Source organism: Triplophysa dalaica, chromosome 9 (genome assembly GCF_015846415.1).
Source record: "Triplophysa dalaica isolate WHDGS20190420 chromosome 9, ASM1584641v1, whole genome shotgun sequence".
NCBI classification, from domain to species: domain Eukaryota; kingdom Metazoa; phylum Chordata; class Actinopteri; order Cypriniformes; family Nemacheilidae; genus Triplophysa; species Triplophysa dalaica.
In genome coordinates this window covers 12,276,224-12,293,404 of record NC_079550.1, presented here as the reverse complement: position 1 = coordinate 12,293,404, position 17,181 = coordinate 12,276,224, and the positions used below count along the sequence as shown (strand labels likewise).

At 39.5% G+C, this 17,181-nt stretch overlaps 1 protein-coding gene across 2 annotated transcripts in view; it reads left to right on the top strand.

The window, feature by feature from the left end:
• Positions 1–537: 537 nt before the first annotated feature.
• sik2b (salt-inducible kinase 2b) overlaps positions 538–17,181 on the top strand; it is a 33,691-nt gene continuing 17,047 nt past the window's right edge. Inside the window, exons 1-6 of one of the 2 annotated variants that reach the window (XM_056755950.1) lie at positions 538–1,003; positions 2,584–2,700; positions 4,734–4,797; positions 10,576–10,737; positions 15,098–15,222; positions 15,543–15,666. In XM_056755950.1, the coding sequence (XP_056611928.1) occupies positions 866–1,003; positions 2,584–2,700; positions 4,734–4,797; positions 10,576–10,737; positions 15,098–15,222; positions 15,543–15,666 (730 nt within the window). In that variant the 5' untranslated portion in view covers positions 538–865. Of the gene's footprint in view, positions 1,004–2,583; positions 2,701–4,733; positions 4,798–9,836; positions 10,253–10,575; positions 10,738–15,097; positions 15,223–15,542; positions 15,667–17,181 lie in introns of those variants that run through there. The other variant, XM_056755951.1, reaches the window with a different exon arrangement.

The window sequence follows — 17,181 nt, the reverse complement described above, 5'->3', positions numbered from 1 at the left end:
AAAAATACAATAATTGTTCAAACCATCTACTTTAATGCAACATAAGTGCGTTGCATTATGTCAAGTCATAGCATTACGAGATGAATCTTTGTTATTAAAGAATCTGGTTTAAAAATGATGAAATTGAGCAAATATGCGGCACACCTGCTTTGGGTTTTGCAGGGTTGGGTTGCACAGTGAACAATGTCAGATGTCAGAGACCGAAACTTCATTACATAAAACAGAAGTAATAATCATGTACAGTGCGACATGATGAAATACAAATATAATCATCGGACACATAACCCGCTGATAAACGTGTTTACAGCCTTCAATAGAAGAGCACGTCGCACTCGCTCTTATTCGTCGACTTTATCGAAGTCGCTGCCGGCAGGGTTTCACAGCCAGCTATCAACTGCAGGCGGTCGAGCAAACAGACCGACGCTCTTTGAGAATAGCAATACTGCCGGTTGACGTAAGAGGTGGGTCTCGTCGCCTTGGAAACGAATTGGCACAGGAGTGTGGAACGGCTTCAAAGCCCCGCCCCCCGTACAAATACCCCCATAGGCTCTGACGTCAATGCACGTCAACCAGAGAACATGATGCCTCCTGCAAGTCAACTCGTGTACTCTAGCAAACAGAGCTGAAATATTATAGCTCTATTGTATCGGAGGAGGGTGGCGTGACACATCGCCGCACTCCCGAGCGCTCGCTTTCTCCTGGCAAGACTGGAGCGGACCATCACCGAGCAAACTGGCCGCCCGACCGGGATTTCTTCTTGGTCTATTTTTGATAGACACATTTTAGCCTCTGCCGACCTCGTTATCTCGAGGCTGAAGTGGCAGGTCTTTATCTTCTTTGCAAACCATAGTGTATCACAAAAAGCATGGTCATGGCTGACTGTCACCAAAAGCCAGTGCTCCGGGGTCCGGTTAGGGTGGGCTTCTACGATATCGAGCGGACTCTCGGAAAGGGAAATTTCGCTGTTGTGAAACTGGCGCGACATCGTATAACCAAGACAGAGGTGAGTTGAGAATAGCAGCTGCGATACATTGTATTTAAACCATGAACGCGGGCTCGAGAAACTATTTTGGCAACTATTGTTATAAAGTCACAGTCAAGCAGAAACTTAGTAGTCAGTTGTCATAGTCGTTTGTTTGTGTTTACTTCAGTTGTTTGTGATTGTAAGAACTTGCTGTTACGCTTAGGTCATAACAACCTGTTTGACTCAATGATGGGTTTATTTAGATGCAGATGACTAACTGCAACCTTTTTGCAACATTGCATGCCAAGCCTTTGATCAGCAGCCAAAGGCCTCAATGGAGATATGAAGAGCCAACTTCAATTTGTGTCAAACGGTTTTTATCAAAGAAAGAGAAATGTTCTGGACAATAGCATAAACAGGGGGAACTTATTGGCTGTAAGTGGCCTTTTCATGTGGGTCATGCTGTTTGGGCAATGGTTGCATAAGCAGCAGTGGTGATATTGTGATAATGGATGTTGTATCATCAAATAACTTGATCTCACTGTTGTCTTGCGTTCCTTGCAAAGACTGACCAATGCAAGCTCAACAGTATGTGACTGTAAACATCCTGCTTTACAGTAAGGATTTAAGATGTTTGAAATGCTGCTGTCAAAGGTGCAAGACACATTTCACACTTGGTCGGTGGCCTCGTGCAGTTTCCAAGGCTGCAGATTTCAAATTGAGCATTTAAGCAACTTGTCAGAGAATTAAGGGCGTTTAATAAGGTTATATTCCGGAGAGTTGATGCATCTCCTCAGGAGTTGCTTTCGAGCAAGCTTTATTTCTGTAGGGACGTCAGTGCCTATTTTCTCAGAGCTTCCCATAAGTCTCTTGTGTGTTTCTGATTTCCCTGTACATCCTCTGAGCTCTCTTCACAATACACACTCCTTATACCGTGTAGCTCCTTGTTATGCTGCTCAGATATTTTCTGCACTCCTCGTGCTTTTTGTGGTTCACTGGCCATATTCACAAATGACAGCTTAACATATGTGTTACAATAGCTAAGCATTAGATTTGACGTGTCAACAAGTTTGCTGATGATTAGCTTTTTGGTTTTGTTATCATACAAGCATTTCTAGGTTGAACAACAGGAAGGACGCTAAAGCACAATTGTCATAAAACTTAAACGTAAACGTTTTATCACTGCAGCGATAAAGGTCAAAGTCTTTTACTTTGGAATCTGTTCTCTTTTTTCTGCTACTGTGCATTTGTTTTCATGAATGTAATAATTTTATAATCTAATTTGAATTTTATAGTTTGAGTGTTTATAAAATTGTTAAATGACTTCAGTTCCTTTCCTTTTTGTCCGGTGTATGATGAAAAACCTGTGGAAAGATGATAAGATCATTTTGATCATTAGCTTAATTCAATAGTTAATACGTCAATCAGACACTCAGGTGTTATTTTTACTCACCTGTAATCCACCTTTGATCTGTGTTGAGGCTGGTGAGGACTGGATAGACTTGCACTGTGAAAAGAGACTAGACTAGCTATATAGAACTGATTGTTTATAGAAGAGAAGCTTGAGGCGGTTGACTAGGTGCCAATGAAAGTTTGTCTCTGTGCCTTTGATTCAACAGGTGGCTATAAAGATCATCGACAAGACTCAGCTGGATGCTGTAAACCTGGAGAAGATCTATCGTGAAGTACAAATCATGAAAATGCTGGACCATCCGCACATCATTAAACTTTACCAGGTAATGCACTTGCTGAATGTGGCTTACAATATAAGCAAAACTTTAAATGAATTTAACTGGAAACATCTACAGGGTTTCAAATGTAAAAGTCTTAAAAACAACCCTAAATCTTTCAAATAGACTCATTTAAATGGCCGAGCTGGAAACGGGCCTGTTTTTAGCAGGGGATCATTCACACTCTGGAGTTGAAGATGAGATAACTCCCCCCTGGTGTGACTTCACTCCAGCATTATGTAAGACTTTAGGTCACTATGGTTTTTGGGAATGTGAATAGCGAATCGTTCTTTCTTATACAACACTGCGGCAGAAGTCCAACCCTTGCCGTGTAATCGTAGTGCATCATTATTTCCAACAGTTACTCCATTCAAACGGCATGCGTCAATTAGTCATTTCCTTTCAGGCCCCATAAACAGAGGGCTGCTCTGCAGGCCCCTGTTGTGTCATCTCTAACCCCCGGTTTCGCTCTGCCCCATCTGCCAGCTCAGGGTCTTAACACCGGGCAGCTGCTCCACCCATTCACGCCCTCATATGCATAACGTTGCAGCAAATGGTCGATATTTACCGTGGTGTTCTGCATCAATTCACACGTCATACATTTGCTACATTACGAAGGAATTTTGCCTCCTCCTCATACTGAATCACATTTGCGCTGTTGTAAATCCTAGTGAGCTGTGTTTGAAGGAACATTTCACCTTTTTGGGAAATATGCTAATTTTCCAACTCCTCAAGAGTTAATAAGTTGATTTTACCGTTTTGGAATGTATTCTGTATTCTAGCATAGATCATTGAATCCAATAAGACCAGTCGCATCGCGTTCAAAAACGACCAAACAGTTTCGATATTTTTCCTATTTAAAACTTGACCCTTCTGTAGTTATATCGTGTACTAAAACAGGCGGAAAACGAAAAGTTGTGATTTTCTAGGCCGATTTGACTAAGAACTATACTCCTATTCCGGCTTAATAATCAAGGAAGTTTGCTTCCGACACATGGCCGCAGCAGGCGCAGTGTTATGGGTACTTGGAAAATGAGCATATTTCCAAAATAAGTGGAATGTTCCTTTAAAGGCAGCATTTTATATACGTTTTATCGGACGCATGCGGCTGCCCCGAAATTAACTTCTTTTAAGTTCTTTTAATGTTAACCCAAAATAATACTGGCTAGATCAATGAACAATGTATACCGTATTCCTGAGAAAAATCGCTCCTAATGTGTTATGAATTCTTTAGTCGTATTTCACCCCATTATCCTTTATATGGGTCTCCAGGAAGTATGTTTTTGATGATTGATACTTTATCCACAATTAATTTTGGCAACAGCATGACCCATCCTTCTGCTTAATGTGACACACCACCAACAGTTTGTCAAATAAAGAGACAGGCGACATGCGTAGCATCAAATAATCGCATGAGATGCTTTGAGTTATTTCCAGATATTTGCATATTTGGCAGGTGATTGGATTAAGAAGTGCTTTGTGGTCGCTGTGTTCCGAACAGCTCAGAGATCACAGATCCCATCAAAACGAGTTTCTGGAAAGCAAAAGCGTCTAGGAGTTTAAAACATGATTCATAATCTGGCCTCGTTGAGGATTTTATTAGTCAACACTGTAGTGCCTTTAAATACCTAAAATATTAAATCCTGCACAAGAAAGAAACTTGTTGGAAAATAGGTCGATCAGTAAACCCCAAAACTAATCGACTATCTAAATGGCCTGCAGTAGTGTGTGCAGCATGTTGGACTCAGTGAATGAATCTGAATTATATTAGGCTGCATCTTCTCACTACATTTAGATCTCATCTTTTTTGTTTCCTTTGGCTTATTCTGGAGTCCTCCTACACAATGTTGGCTCTGACGCTGCACTGTGTATTGGATTAAACCAGCATCCAGCTCTGATTCATTGTACTATCGACTGACTGGGATATCTTAGTTGTCGGATGTTAAATGTAGCAGTGATTAACAGACTCAGCCTACTTTTAAAAATAACTTTGACAATAAACAGCAAATGTGTTGATAGTATTCTTCTTCACCACACAGGTCATGGAGACCAAGAACATGCTATACCTAGTGACGGAGTATGCCAAGAACGGGGAAATATTTGGTAAGCGATTTTATGACAGTAAATCTACAGTCACTTAACAAAATAATTGATTTGATATTGTTACTCTTCTGGAACAAAAAATGTGTGTAATTTTCTGTGTGTCAATGTACTCCTGTCGCAGCTTAAAATATGCATAAACCAGGCCATGCTTAAAACTAGTGCCAAATTGATGATGATCAATACTCAATGAGTAATATCCATATCTGAAGAGCAGATAATAAATGATAAAAGACCTAGTCAATAGCTTTTTTTGCTTGTATATGCTTATAAATACATCTTATTATCGTGTTTTATTATCTTTCATACTGAATATTACAATATGCGGTGGTGGAAATGACCGAGATTCACTGGGGGGACTGCAGTTGGAGATATACTGCCACAAAAAAAATTAAGAGACCATTCCAAATTTTCATTTAATCTGCATTTCAAGATTTACTGTGGCAAATTCAGTATTGGTTGAATGTTAACAATTTTAAAAAAATCCAACCTCAGAAGTGACACAAATCATCCAACATCAATGTGAAAGCCTGCAGCATGACAAGACGCATGAAAACTGTGAAAAAATCCATGTTATCACATAAAAAATGTTTTTTGAACTATTCCTTAATATATGTACAAATATTAGTGTTGTATTGTATATAAATGTGAACTTGTTTTCTTTGCAGTATTTGAGGTCAGATGTCTTTTCTGTTATTTTGACCTTTTTCTTCAGTTTTCTGCAAATAAATGCAAAGAGAAAAAATATTATTTATTTCAAATTTGGGAGAAATATTTTAATTTGCTCACAGAATGAAGCAGAAACGATAATTTTACCTAAACACATACGTGTGAATAAAAAATGTAAAGTTAAATTTGAAACGGTCTCTTAATTTTTTCCGCAGCTGTATTTCATGTTTTAAAGTCCAGCAAGAGCATGACTGCATGTAGTCCCAGTAACCTGCTTTTAGTTTCAAAGTTTTAACATCACGCACCATTCGTGTGCTCCAGGATGATTCAATGCATGCTTCAGAGGAAGATCTTATAGCTGTATTTGTGACAGTTTTTCAGGGTTTGTGGGATAAAATCTTTGAAAGATGTTCAATAGTTTCTGTTCAAAGTGCTTTATCAGCATATTTGTGACCCTGCCTGTGAAAATCTAGCTAAAGTAATTTTTTGTTTTTTACCGATTTGTATAAAATCATCCTACGAAAATATAACCTTAATATATTTCGTATTGACTGATAAGACCGTGTCTAAAATTTTAATCATAGTGAAATTAATGCTTGAAACGCAACTGATGTTTTAGGTTGCCAAAACAGCTTCTTAGAGGAAAAACTCTTCTGGTCTTGAGAAAGCCCCTTTTTACAGTCTGTACAGGAATCATACATTTTGAACCTGTATAATGGGCTCTATGCATGCGTGACTTCCTCGTTTCACAGGAAGAACCCTAGGCAGTTTCCAGTCGGGAGACTTATAGGAGAGAGAAATGGAAAAATTTGAAAATAGTTACATTCAATAGATGCTGTACATTGCGGCACACAGCGATGGGATATAGAAGTGCTGTTCTACCATATTTGAATTGATACTTTCATGAGTTAACATTTAGTTATAACATTAAAATACAGTAGAGCGGCTCTTCTATATACAGTACCACTCATGTCATGTGTGACGCAATGTACAGCATCTGCTAAATTGAACTATTTCCTCATTTTTCCATTTCTCTCTGCTTTAAGTCTCCCCAACCGGAAGAGTTCTTCCTGTGAAAGTCACGAATGCATAGATCCCATTCCTGTAAAGATTAATGATGTTCGCTATTTGCATATTTGCTCAATAGTTTTGTTCCTGTTCCTGCTTTTATTTTTTGTTGTTTCAAGATGACACGAAGCTTTGCTTTTGCTGTCAGGCAGACCAATCAGAATGATGTTCCTCTTACCAATATCACTATACTGTACATGTATCCTGATGAATAAAACCGAAACAGAGAAAGTATGATTCAGTCTAACCAGATTGGTTTCAGATGATAGTGACAAAGGTCAAGCTGAAATGAGCTCAGACGAGACAAATACAGTGTGAATAACCATCATAGTCACAAGCAAGAAATGTGTCAGTGATGATCATATTCCGGCAGCTCAGCTGTCTTTCCGTTGCTTTCAGTCGGGTTCTGTACTGTCTGAAACAGTACAGCTTCAAACTCAAGATTATTCATGCATTCATATAAACCCTTAGATTCGTGCAGTAAAAAGCACATGTCGGTTGATCAATGAACGTGGTATAAATGTACACTTAGAGTGTTTTACTGACTGATCCCTTTGACTTTCTCATAACAGCTGCTGTTCAGCACCTGTGAAAACTCACATAATCATCAGACATTATTCTTACATAATACTGTGTCTGTTTCACAGTACACGGCCATGTGGTATGTTACTAAGAAACTGTTCCTACCCCAAGGTGTCAGGTTTTGTGAGTACGTGTATGTGTGTTTGTGTGCGTTTTATGTAAGTAAACTTTGTATTTTCTGTATAGAAAATAATAGCAACGTCAACAATCATATCTTGCGCATTTAACGCCTTTACCAATTTGTGGTGTACTTTGTGTGGACACCGTGACCTTGTTTAGCGTGACAACAGCCTGTTTGTTTCAAAAGAGATTTAAAGAGGGATGGCATGGCTGGGGTAAAGCAAACGTCTTGTAACTGATAAATGTCTATAGAGACACTCTGAAATAAGGTTGCCCAGGGTCAAGCAAATAGGGTTTCTTACTTAAGGTCCACCAATTTAGGATGATACATACTTTCATGACAGCTCTTTATCTAGATGACCATGATTATTGTCTTGAACTGAGAGGACATGCTGTGCAGCAATTGTGATTTCTGGTTGCACAAGAGAATTATGCAACCCTTTTACAGTGTGTTCCATCATTATCAGGGTCAAAAGTTAATGCCAAAGTATGAAAGAGATTTTTTTGAACCCTTTAAAATGAAGTTAACAGTTAAGCGGACTCGTGTCACACAAACAGTCAACATGCGCTGCAGGCCATAATTCTTTGAAATTTGCCTGCGCTGTCCTAACACAGGCACTCGCATCTGTAAGATAGTCTTCACAGGCGAAAAGGGAGAGGAGAGAGACATGCCAGCATTTGGTGTTGTGAGTGTTTTGAGCTCAGTCCCCCGTGGCTCAGCAACGCAGCGGCCCGAGAGCCTGTCTGCTCCACCAGCACCGCAGAGCCGAGCTGCAGCATGAGAGGAACCTGAAAACTGGGTCAACCTCGAATAAGTAAGAGCAGCGGAACGCGCAGGAAAAGCAGGAGAGAGAGGGAAAGCTAAGGGGCATTGATTTGAATTTTGGAAGTGGAAGAGAGAAATGTAGGCCATGCATATTTTAGAAAATCCAACTCTGGAGAAAGCTTCTGTTGGAGGACATGTAAGTCGTGTCTGATCAATCTTGACACGCTTGTGTGCTTTTAGATTCTCAATCCCTTTGGTTCCCCTTCACAACGAGACTGAGGGTTTAGCATCAGTGATAGAACTGTCTGTCAATTCAAAACAAGTGACTCAGTTCTTGCTATTTGTGTATAAAGACCAGCAGAAATGAATTCTGCATGATGAAAATAGTTGTAGTATGACAAAGTATGACACGTGATTTATGTATGTGAACTTTTCTTGCTTTCAGAACAACATTTAACTAACATAAAACCGTCAAGAATTGCACCTCGCCGGGAACAGGAAGTGCCCTCTCTCTCTCGCCTCGTGCACCTCTGTTGCTTCTTTCAGGGAGTGATTCGGTCTATCATGCGGCTGTTGTGTGACCGCCACTCTGTTTTGTAAGGGTCAGTGAACAGGAACTTCAATCGGACAGCTTCTAAAGTAAAAGCAACGTTTTTTAGGTTAGCTGTCTCTTCCAGTCCAGTCGTGTTCACACTCGCATGGCTAAGCAGAAAACCAAATGCACCTAGAACATGCACAATGAGCGCATTTCAAAGAGGTCGAAGATATGTGGTAGGCTGGCACCAAACTAATATTTTGTTCTGTTGTCCAAAGTCTGCAATGTTTGCGTGAAGTGGGAGTGAATTTGACTGTATGTGTTGTATAGGGCAGAGTGTATGTATTACTGACTCTGACTCTCCCTGGTCAATTGAGATGAATACGAGAAATTCCCTCATCAGGTGTGTTTTTGATTAGCAACATGGTTCTAAAAAAGGTTTTGTGAAAACGGTGCACAATTTCAAAATGTTGCACCTGGTGTCTAATAGGATCACCATTGATTTTGTTCAAATGTAAATTTTTATAGAAGTCTTGTGCTAAGATAACTGTAAGTAAGGAAACGTCCCTGTAATATGTAAAAAACGCCGCTCTATCAAAGCATTTGTTTGAGTTAGTGTCCTGACAGAACAGCATTGCATATACAAGTGGCAAGCGTTTGTGTAGGGATTATTATGTGTCCTGGAAACTCATTATGGGGTTTAGTTTCTGCTGCTATTAGGTCATATATAGACATTTTTGATAATGATGTGTGAAATGATGTTGCTTGAAGGACTACAAAAATGAAAAGTCAAATGCTGTGATTGACTATTAGCAAGTTTTATTCTAGGTCTATCTTTACACGTGGCACATAAACAAGTGATAAGATTACCAGATAATATGCGTTCAGTTCAAGGTACATTAAGGCACATTCACAAAAATAAGCATCACCACGGCACGTGTAAACAGACTTAACTTGATTTCTTAAATTCGTAGACAATGTGACTTTTTTTTAATACCCCAGGACTCTCGACCCCAAGATTCCTCACACAAACAGCTTTCACACAAAATCTTCACTCAGGTAAAAGGAAAAGCTCACCAAAAAATATAAATTCCGTTATCATTTACCCATCCTCGAGTTATGCCAAATAAAATGTATTTGTTCTGATGAACACTGAGAAAGATATTTGGAAGAATGCCGGTAATGTAATCAAACAGTTCTTGGGCATGACCATTGTCATTTTTCGTACTTTGGTAGTCAATGGTGACCAAGAACTGTTTGGTTACAAGCATTCTTCCTAATATCTTTCTCTGTGTTCATCAGAAAAAAGAAATGTATGCAAATTTGGTACGACTTGAGTGTGAGTAAATGAAGACAGAATACATTTTTTTTGGTGAACTTTCCCTTTAAGTACGACTAGGGAAGGCGAGGTTGCGCAAGATAATTCTGCCATCACAAAATGTGTCTTTTTTATTTATTTATTTGTTTTTGTGTTTTCCGAGTCTGGAAAACAACTTGTGTAGGAAGCCTTCTTTAAACGAGCTGGCATGCGCACACACGACTGTCTGCCAGCTCACCTCAGTGGAAGCTCAGGGGCGAGGATGGAATGTGTGAGGACTGTAGGTTTGGCCAGGGGCCGAGGGCCAGGGGCTGACCCAGCTCTCTATGGTGTGGTGACCACATGATTACACCATCCAGGGGAAGTTTACCCTACTCGCACACCACAGAGCCTCCTTATTGTGAGTCATCAATCACTGCCACTGGGCACACCACACTCCCGGAGTCTTTCCCGGTACAACGTGTGGTCGTGGGTTTAAAATTATTCCTTGTTTTTGGTCCATCAACTTTTTATTGTAACCCGTTCACTTAACCCATATTAGGCTTTAGTGTCTGTCAGCAGATGTTTAAGTTCATTAATTTCAGTTAGAATGCAAAACTGGGTTTCGATTGCTTGGGAGCACACTTGTTGTTAAAGTGTGTAGGTGAATTGCATTGGATATAGCTAACTAATTGTGCATTGATTTTGTGTTGGTTGGCTGATTATATCTTTCTCTTTATTTAGATTATCTAGCCAAGCACGGACGGCTCAGTGAACAGGAGGCTCGACGAAAATTCTGGCAAATCTTGTCCGCTGTTGAGTACTGTCACAACCGTCACATCGTCCACCGGGACCTGAAGGCGGAGAATCTGCTGCTAGATGGACACATGAACATCAAAATTGCTGGTAAAGACCTTCTCAATTACACTGTGCTTTTCTAAAGGTATCATGTGCAGATTTACTCTTCAAACACATTGGAGTCGAATACAGTAATCTTTGGCACAAATGCAATTGTTGAGCGCTATAGAGGCCAAAGTGTAAACTCCCCGTGGCACAATGCAATGTAGTTTGGTCTACTACTTGTTGTTTCTTGCTCTCAGAAAAATACTTTGAGGAGTTTTAAAAACTGGGATCTCCACAGAACAAAAAAGCAGCATCTTGGGACACACATAACAGTGAAGCAAGATATTCATACGTGCCATTGGAGATTGAACAAAACACACAAAAAAATCACATCATTAAGGGAACAGATGCGCAGCACACAACACATAACTCAAAGAGAACAACACACACCACAAAACCAATGCAAATACTGCAAAAAATGGTAGAAACAATAACTAAAGATGGACTCATTTACATGATTTATTCAACCTCTGTGGTGCCAGCACCATGATAACTTTGGTTTTCTTTTTTCACGTCCTGTCAAAATGATGTAGAAGAAAATGATAGAAAACATACTTTGTGTTGCTGAGCCTTTAATTTAACATGTACATTTAAGAAGTAGTTCACCCAAAAATACTAATTTGTTATTGCTGCTGCACCCGGCTTAAGGGCAATACAAGATGTAGGCCTAGGTGACAATTTTTCTTTAGGAACACAGTAAAGAAGATTTTTTCAAAAACTATGGTCCATTTTTGTTGATTTAAAAAGTCCACAGGTCACAGGAGCAGATGCAGGAACACAAAAGTAAAAGCAATGGCTCCTGACAATATATTGAGGCGTTATGAAGCGAAACGAAAAGAACTAAACATGATTTACAACATTATATCCAGTAATCCTTAGCCACAGGCTAGTGGTCCTGAGGGTGTCTGAAACAAAGTGTTTCTGAGGCATTTATGACATATGCTATGTAAACAAATATTTAACAGCATATTACATGTTTTCTGCAAACTGTCCCTTTAAAGGTTATAGCACATGTATGTATGTACCATGACTTGGTATTTAAGCTTAAAGTGGGAGTCGGAATGGATTTTTTGTATGGAGTCTTCTTTAGCTCTGACTTTTTTACCTAAACGTTTGTAATTTCGCTCTGTTTTGCTGATAAAGGTGTAGCATGCAAGCGAGCGATGATAGCCAATGTTTATTCTCATTCCTGAACAAGAAGTTGAAGTCGCTCATTGTAATCGTAGTGTACAACAGACCTGCAAGGTTCCCAGCTGATGGGGAACTTCGCATATTGACACGTAGAGCAAATATTATCAGTTTCCTGTCACTTCAGCTTGCTGTCGTGGTGGTAGATTTGGATGTTTTGCACGATTTAGATTTTAGCTCTTGCGCTAATACCCTGCACCATCCCTCAAAGAAAGGTCATCGGCCTTTTATGTTTCACTTCAAACGATTATGTGCTTGTGTGAGGACCAAAAGAACGTATTTTGATGATGCAGCGTACTCTGTGTATGTATGTATAATCTAATAGCCAGGAAATCCTGTTACTTACAATATAAACACACACACACAGCTATATGCTTCATTTCAGAGACTTTTCATTCTAGTTACAGATCATTAAAAATCATGACGTTGAAGCTTAAAGTGTTTCACCTCATCTGTTCCCATAATTCATGTCAGATTGTGTCACTCGAATGAGCAAACCTGGAGGAGTGGGAGACATCCTGAGGTCGGCCGGTGATTAGGAAACCAAAATTGTTATGATTGGATCCCTGGAGAGTTTTACACAACCGTCCTCTGACACAAATCCAATGCCCTATGCATGTCCGCCCCCTGATGCCGCAGCCTTTGCCCTCAATCAAAATTTTTATTTAAGGTAACACACTGTATATGTGGCTGCTCTGTGCTGTAGGAGTTAAGGTGTAATGAGTGATTCCAACATTGAATGCTGCGTCTCACCCCTGCAATGTAGCCGTTGGACAGCCTGGAGCATTGAACTCAAATGCTTGCGCTCAGTATTCGGCTCATGAAATGGGTCAGCTTAACTGACATGGACTCATCATACCGGCTTCTTGCATCAGAGCGACAGCGTAACCCCCCTATGGTTTTTCGTGTCTTCTGAGCTTCACATCTTAGTTTCTCAACGTCTCTGAATGTCCTTGTCGGCCAGACTTTCAGTAATTATTGGAAATCAGATAAAATGAGGTGTTTTGATATTCTAGTAATCTTTTTTTACGTCAAGGTCATGGGTTCAGTCAGAGGGATTGCACAGGGGAAAAAATGTATAGTACAATGCAATGTAAGTCGCTTAGGATAAAAGCGTCTGCCAAATGCATACATCTTAATGTAAATATACTTTCAAATATCTTTCTCTGTGTTCATCAGAATAAGCATAACGCTATCGTTCAATGTGTTGACATTAATATACTTTTTATAGGCTAGTTATTATTGGTGTGAACTGGCCTAGAAGCACTTCGGCATAAAATAGAAAGAAGAACTGGATGATCTGGTCAAGCTCACTAATGAATTAGTTTGTTGTTGGCTGAATAGTAGACAAGTTTCGTCATGACTCATCCCATATAAATCACTGATGGGCAGATCAGGTGCATCTTCCGTGTAGATATCACAGTCGTGTCATCCCACACAGAACATAGTTCACTTTTAGGAACAGATTCAAGTGACCTTTGTAATTTAGCAAAGTCTACTGTCACCAACAAGGAGTATCATGTTTTTTCTTTGTTTAAATGCCTGGCGTCTTGCAGTGCTGGCTGTAATATATCTAATATCTAATCTCTGACCACTTCGCAAAGCTCCTCCAGCTCATTAAAGCCAGAGTTAGGTGGTGATGATGGTTTCCATCTTCAGGATTTACCTGGTTTGATCCTCTTACATATACTGCTCATCCTGTGCGGCGACGTAGCCGTCCAATATGTTTCTTTACTGGCAGGGTGTGTTGTATATCATTTGCTGGTAGAGGAATGTAGTGTGGATGGCATGTGGCATACATTGCCACATATTAGGAGCTTAAAAAGTGTATAAATTCACACTTTTGTAAACTTACATTTACAAATCAAACAAAGACTTAATGTGTTTTTTGTGTTTTATGGTGATCTCCTAGCGATCATTCTGTGATCTTCTAGGAAATGTGTCCAGAAATATGCTTTTGTTATCAGAGAAGGATGTTTTAGCAGGGTGTGTACTCGACTCGGTCATGGGTATATGCGGCACAGATCACACTTCAGGTTCAACAGCAAACACATTTCACAAAGGAATTATTATAGCAGGTGGAAGGATATTCAAGATTTCAAGATTCAAGATTTTATTTGTCACATACACAGTTATAGAGAATATGCAACCAGCAGTGAAATGTAGGTCAGGTCAGCTCCAAAGGGTTATTTCCCACTTCCTGTCAATTTGTTGTTGATCATTCACACAAGGGCCATTCACAAGTGGGCGAACTGAGAACAAATAACCAGCCATAAATATTTTATACCCTTTTTTTTACTACACTGTTATTATGGCTAAAAGATTTTATGATAATGGAGTCATCACAATATCTGTTGATTTTTTTTTTAAATAAATAAAAATGACCTCAGTCTAATCCATCTTTAATTACATTTATTTTGTCCATTTAATCACACTCAAATCACAACTTTTACTGAATTTACTATTTATAGGTGTTTTAGGTAAAATTATGATTTCATTCCCTAAACTACTAACAATATTCCTCCCAAGTTTCAAATTAAAATATATTTTCTATTTGCATTTATTTGCAGAAAATTAAAACTGGAGAAACAGGTCAAAATAACAGAAAAGATGTTGTGTATTTTTTAAAACCTCAAAAAATGTAAAGAAAACAAGTTCAAATTCACTTTTAAGCAACACAACAGAAATATCTGTATATGTATTTAGCAACATGCTGTCAGTCTTTCACATTGCTGATGGATGACTTTACAGTATGTCATTCATCAGGACTGATTTTGTTAAAATCCAACAGACAATGGACTGGAATGGCCACAATAGATCTACAAATGCATGACATTTGGAATGGTCTCTTGACTTTCTATCACAGTTGGATATGTTTTATTAATATTGATCGAAAATCATAGTCTTTAATATCATGATTGTTGACAATACTGGTATATTGTGACACCCCTACCAGTCTTGAAATTCTAATGGGCATTAATTTAATTGAAAGAAACGGATTGTGAACAAAATGATTATACTGATAAAGTATAGCCTCATTAGTACAATCAATACTGTACAGAAAGTTTTTTGTTTATTGTCCTCTTAAAACTGAAATACTAGCTAAATCCTTGAGCACAACCATAGCCAAGCCTGTCAGTTTCATTCTTATCTAAAAACGGCTTCACTCTTGCAGATTTCGGTTTTGGAAACTTCTTTCAGCCTGGAAAGCCACTGTCGACGTGGTGCGGGAGTCCTCCGTACGCCGCTCCAGAAGTGTTCGAGGGCCAGCAGTATGAAGGACCCCAGCTGGACATCTGGGTAAGAACGTTCTCTGTTCATTGACTTTAGTACAGTGGATGTAAAGTAAACGCACAGTAAATCATTAGCGAGTCAGCTGATGGCTGTTTGTGTTACTACCTATTCAACCTTTGAGAACTCTGCTGACGTCAAAGCGTAAACCAAACACCTCGTGGTCTCTAAAAGTGCGATAGAGATCAAGTCATGTGAAAGCTGTCTCGCTCTGTATTTACTGTTGCCGTTAAGTGCATGCACCTGTACGTTTGCACAGCATGACCGTGTGCTCCGTCACTGAGATATTCATGGGGTTGAACTGACGCTGTGTGTGTGTGTTCCTGCAGAGCATGGGGGTGGTCCTGTATGTGCTGGTGTGCGGCGCTCTGCCCTTCGATGGCCCCTCTCTTCCCGTTTTGCGGCAGCGCGTTCTGGAGGGTCGTTTCCGTATTCCTTACTTCATGACAGAAGGTGAGATGTCGTTCATGGCCACACAGCCACCAAGTGATGTTTTTCTGGCGGCAGCCACTGTTTTTGCGTGACACTCAAAACCGGTCAATTAAAACATTCCATAAGTGCTTGGCTGTAGTTTTCATGTGTCTGGACTATATGAAACAGAATGACTGTAGATGCTTGGAGATGTTGAGCTAACTGCACCACCACGGTGGTAAAGTGCCATGAAGATGGTGAGCTGCCACCGGCGGTAGTCCACGTCACTGTGACAAATATAAGTTTAAAAAAAAAGTATATTTGCGATCAGGATTGCTATTTGTAGCCTTTCAGTTGTAGATGGTTTCATTTAAAATATTTTGCATTAACCCGGAAATGATTGGCATGCGGGCCTGCAATGCGGGCCTGCACGGCAAAACCCAGGTTGTTCTGCGGGTTCTGCAATGGATCTTGTTGTGAAATTAACAGTTACATAAAAACCGGATTTGCGCATTAAACATGGACGGATGTTATGTCCTCCTTTATTAAGATATCATATTTCAATTTCAAGTACTGTATTTAACTTTTTAACAATTTCAAGTATTTAAATAAGGTCCATATTTCTCTTCCACTCGTCATTTGGTTGCTACACGCAAATATAATAATATAAATATTATTTATATACATAATATATATTTCCCAACCATCGCACCACCGCTGTTGATTCGTCCATTACCACAGAAGTGGTAAAAAACTGCCACAGTCACAGCCCTAGAAATGGGGCAAAATGGTTAGCTTGTCATCCAGCAACCAACTAGTCGACTAGTGTGTCTCATATTTGTTAACATTTTTAAAAAGGTTGTATTTGTTAATATTACATAAAGTAGTCATATGACATGGCCAAAACTAATATTATTGTTTTTTTTAGATGTAATGCAATGTGTATACACGATTCAAGGTTAAAAAACGCTTCATCCACATACCTCTGAAAAGCGAGGTGTGATATGATTGGCCAGTTAACCAGTGTGTAGTGATTGGTCGAATACTGCAAGCGTGTGACAGAAATGTGACGCCTCTTACCATATTTGGAACATCAGATTCCAAAGCAATTGTACTGACAGGTACGCCCATGTCACAGAGATCCTCTGACGAGAGACTCTTATGTGGATATAGACTCTGTCTTAAGCTGGACTTACACACGCTACAACATACACACATTACATACATCTCTGATATGCGCATAAATTACATCAGTTAACGCAGAAGTTGTTGTATTCTCATCTATGTATTATTGTTGGATGCTATCGGTTTTGTAAACCTGCTTTAGACGTAAAGTAAATGTTTATTAGTTTCTGTTATGCCTTTAGGAAGAATTTGGTTAAGAAATTAGCACAACAACAAGTTTGCATGTAATATTTCATCCATTTACATATTCAAACAGATATACTTGCGTACGGAGTCATCACTTCATTCCAAACTATGTAAACCGAGCCATGGGCAGACGGCATTTTTATTTGTCCCATTCCTGCCATTAGCAGGCGCTGCCCAACTGTATAG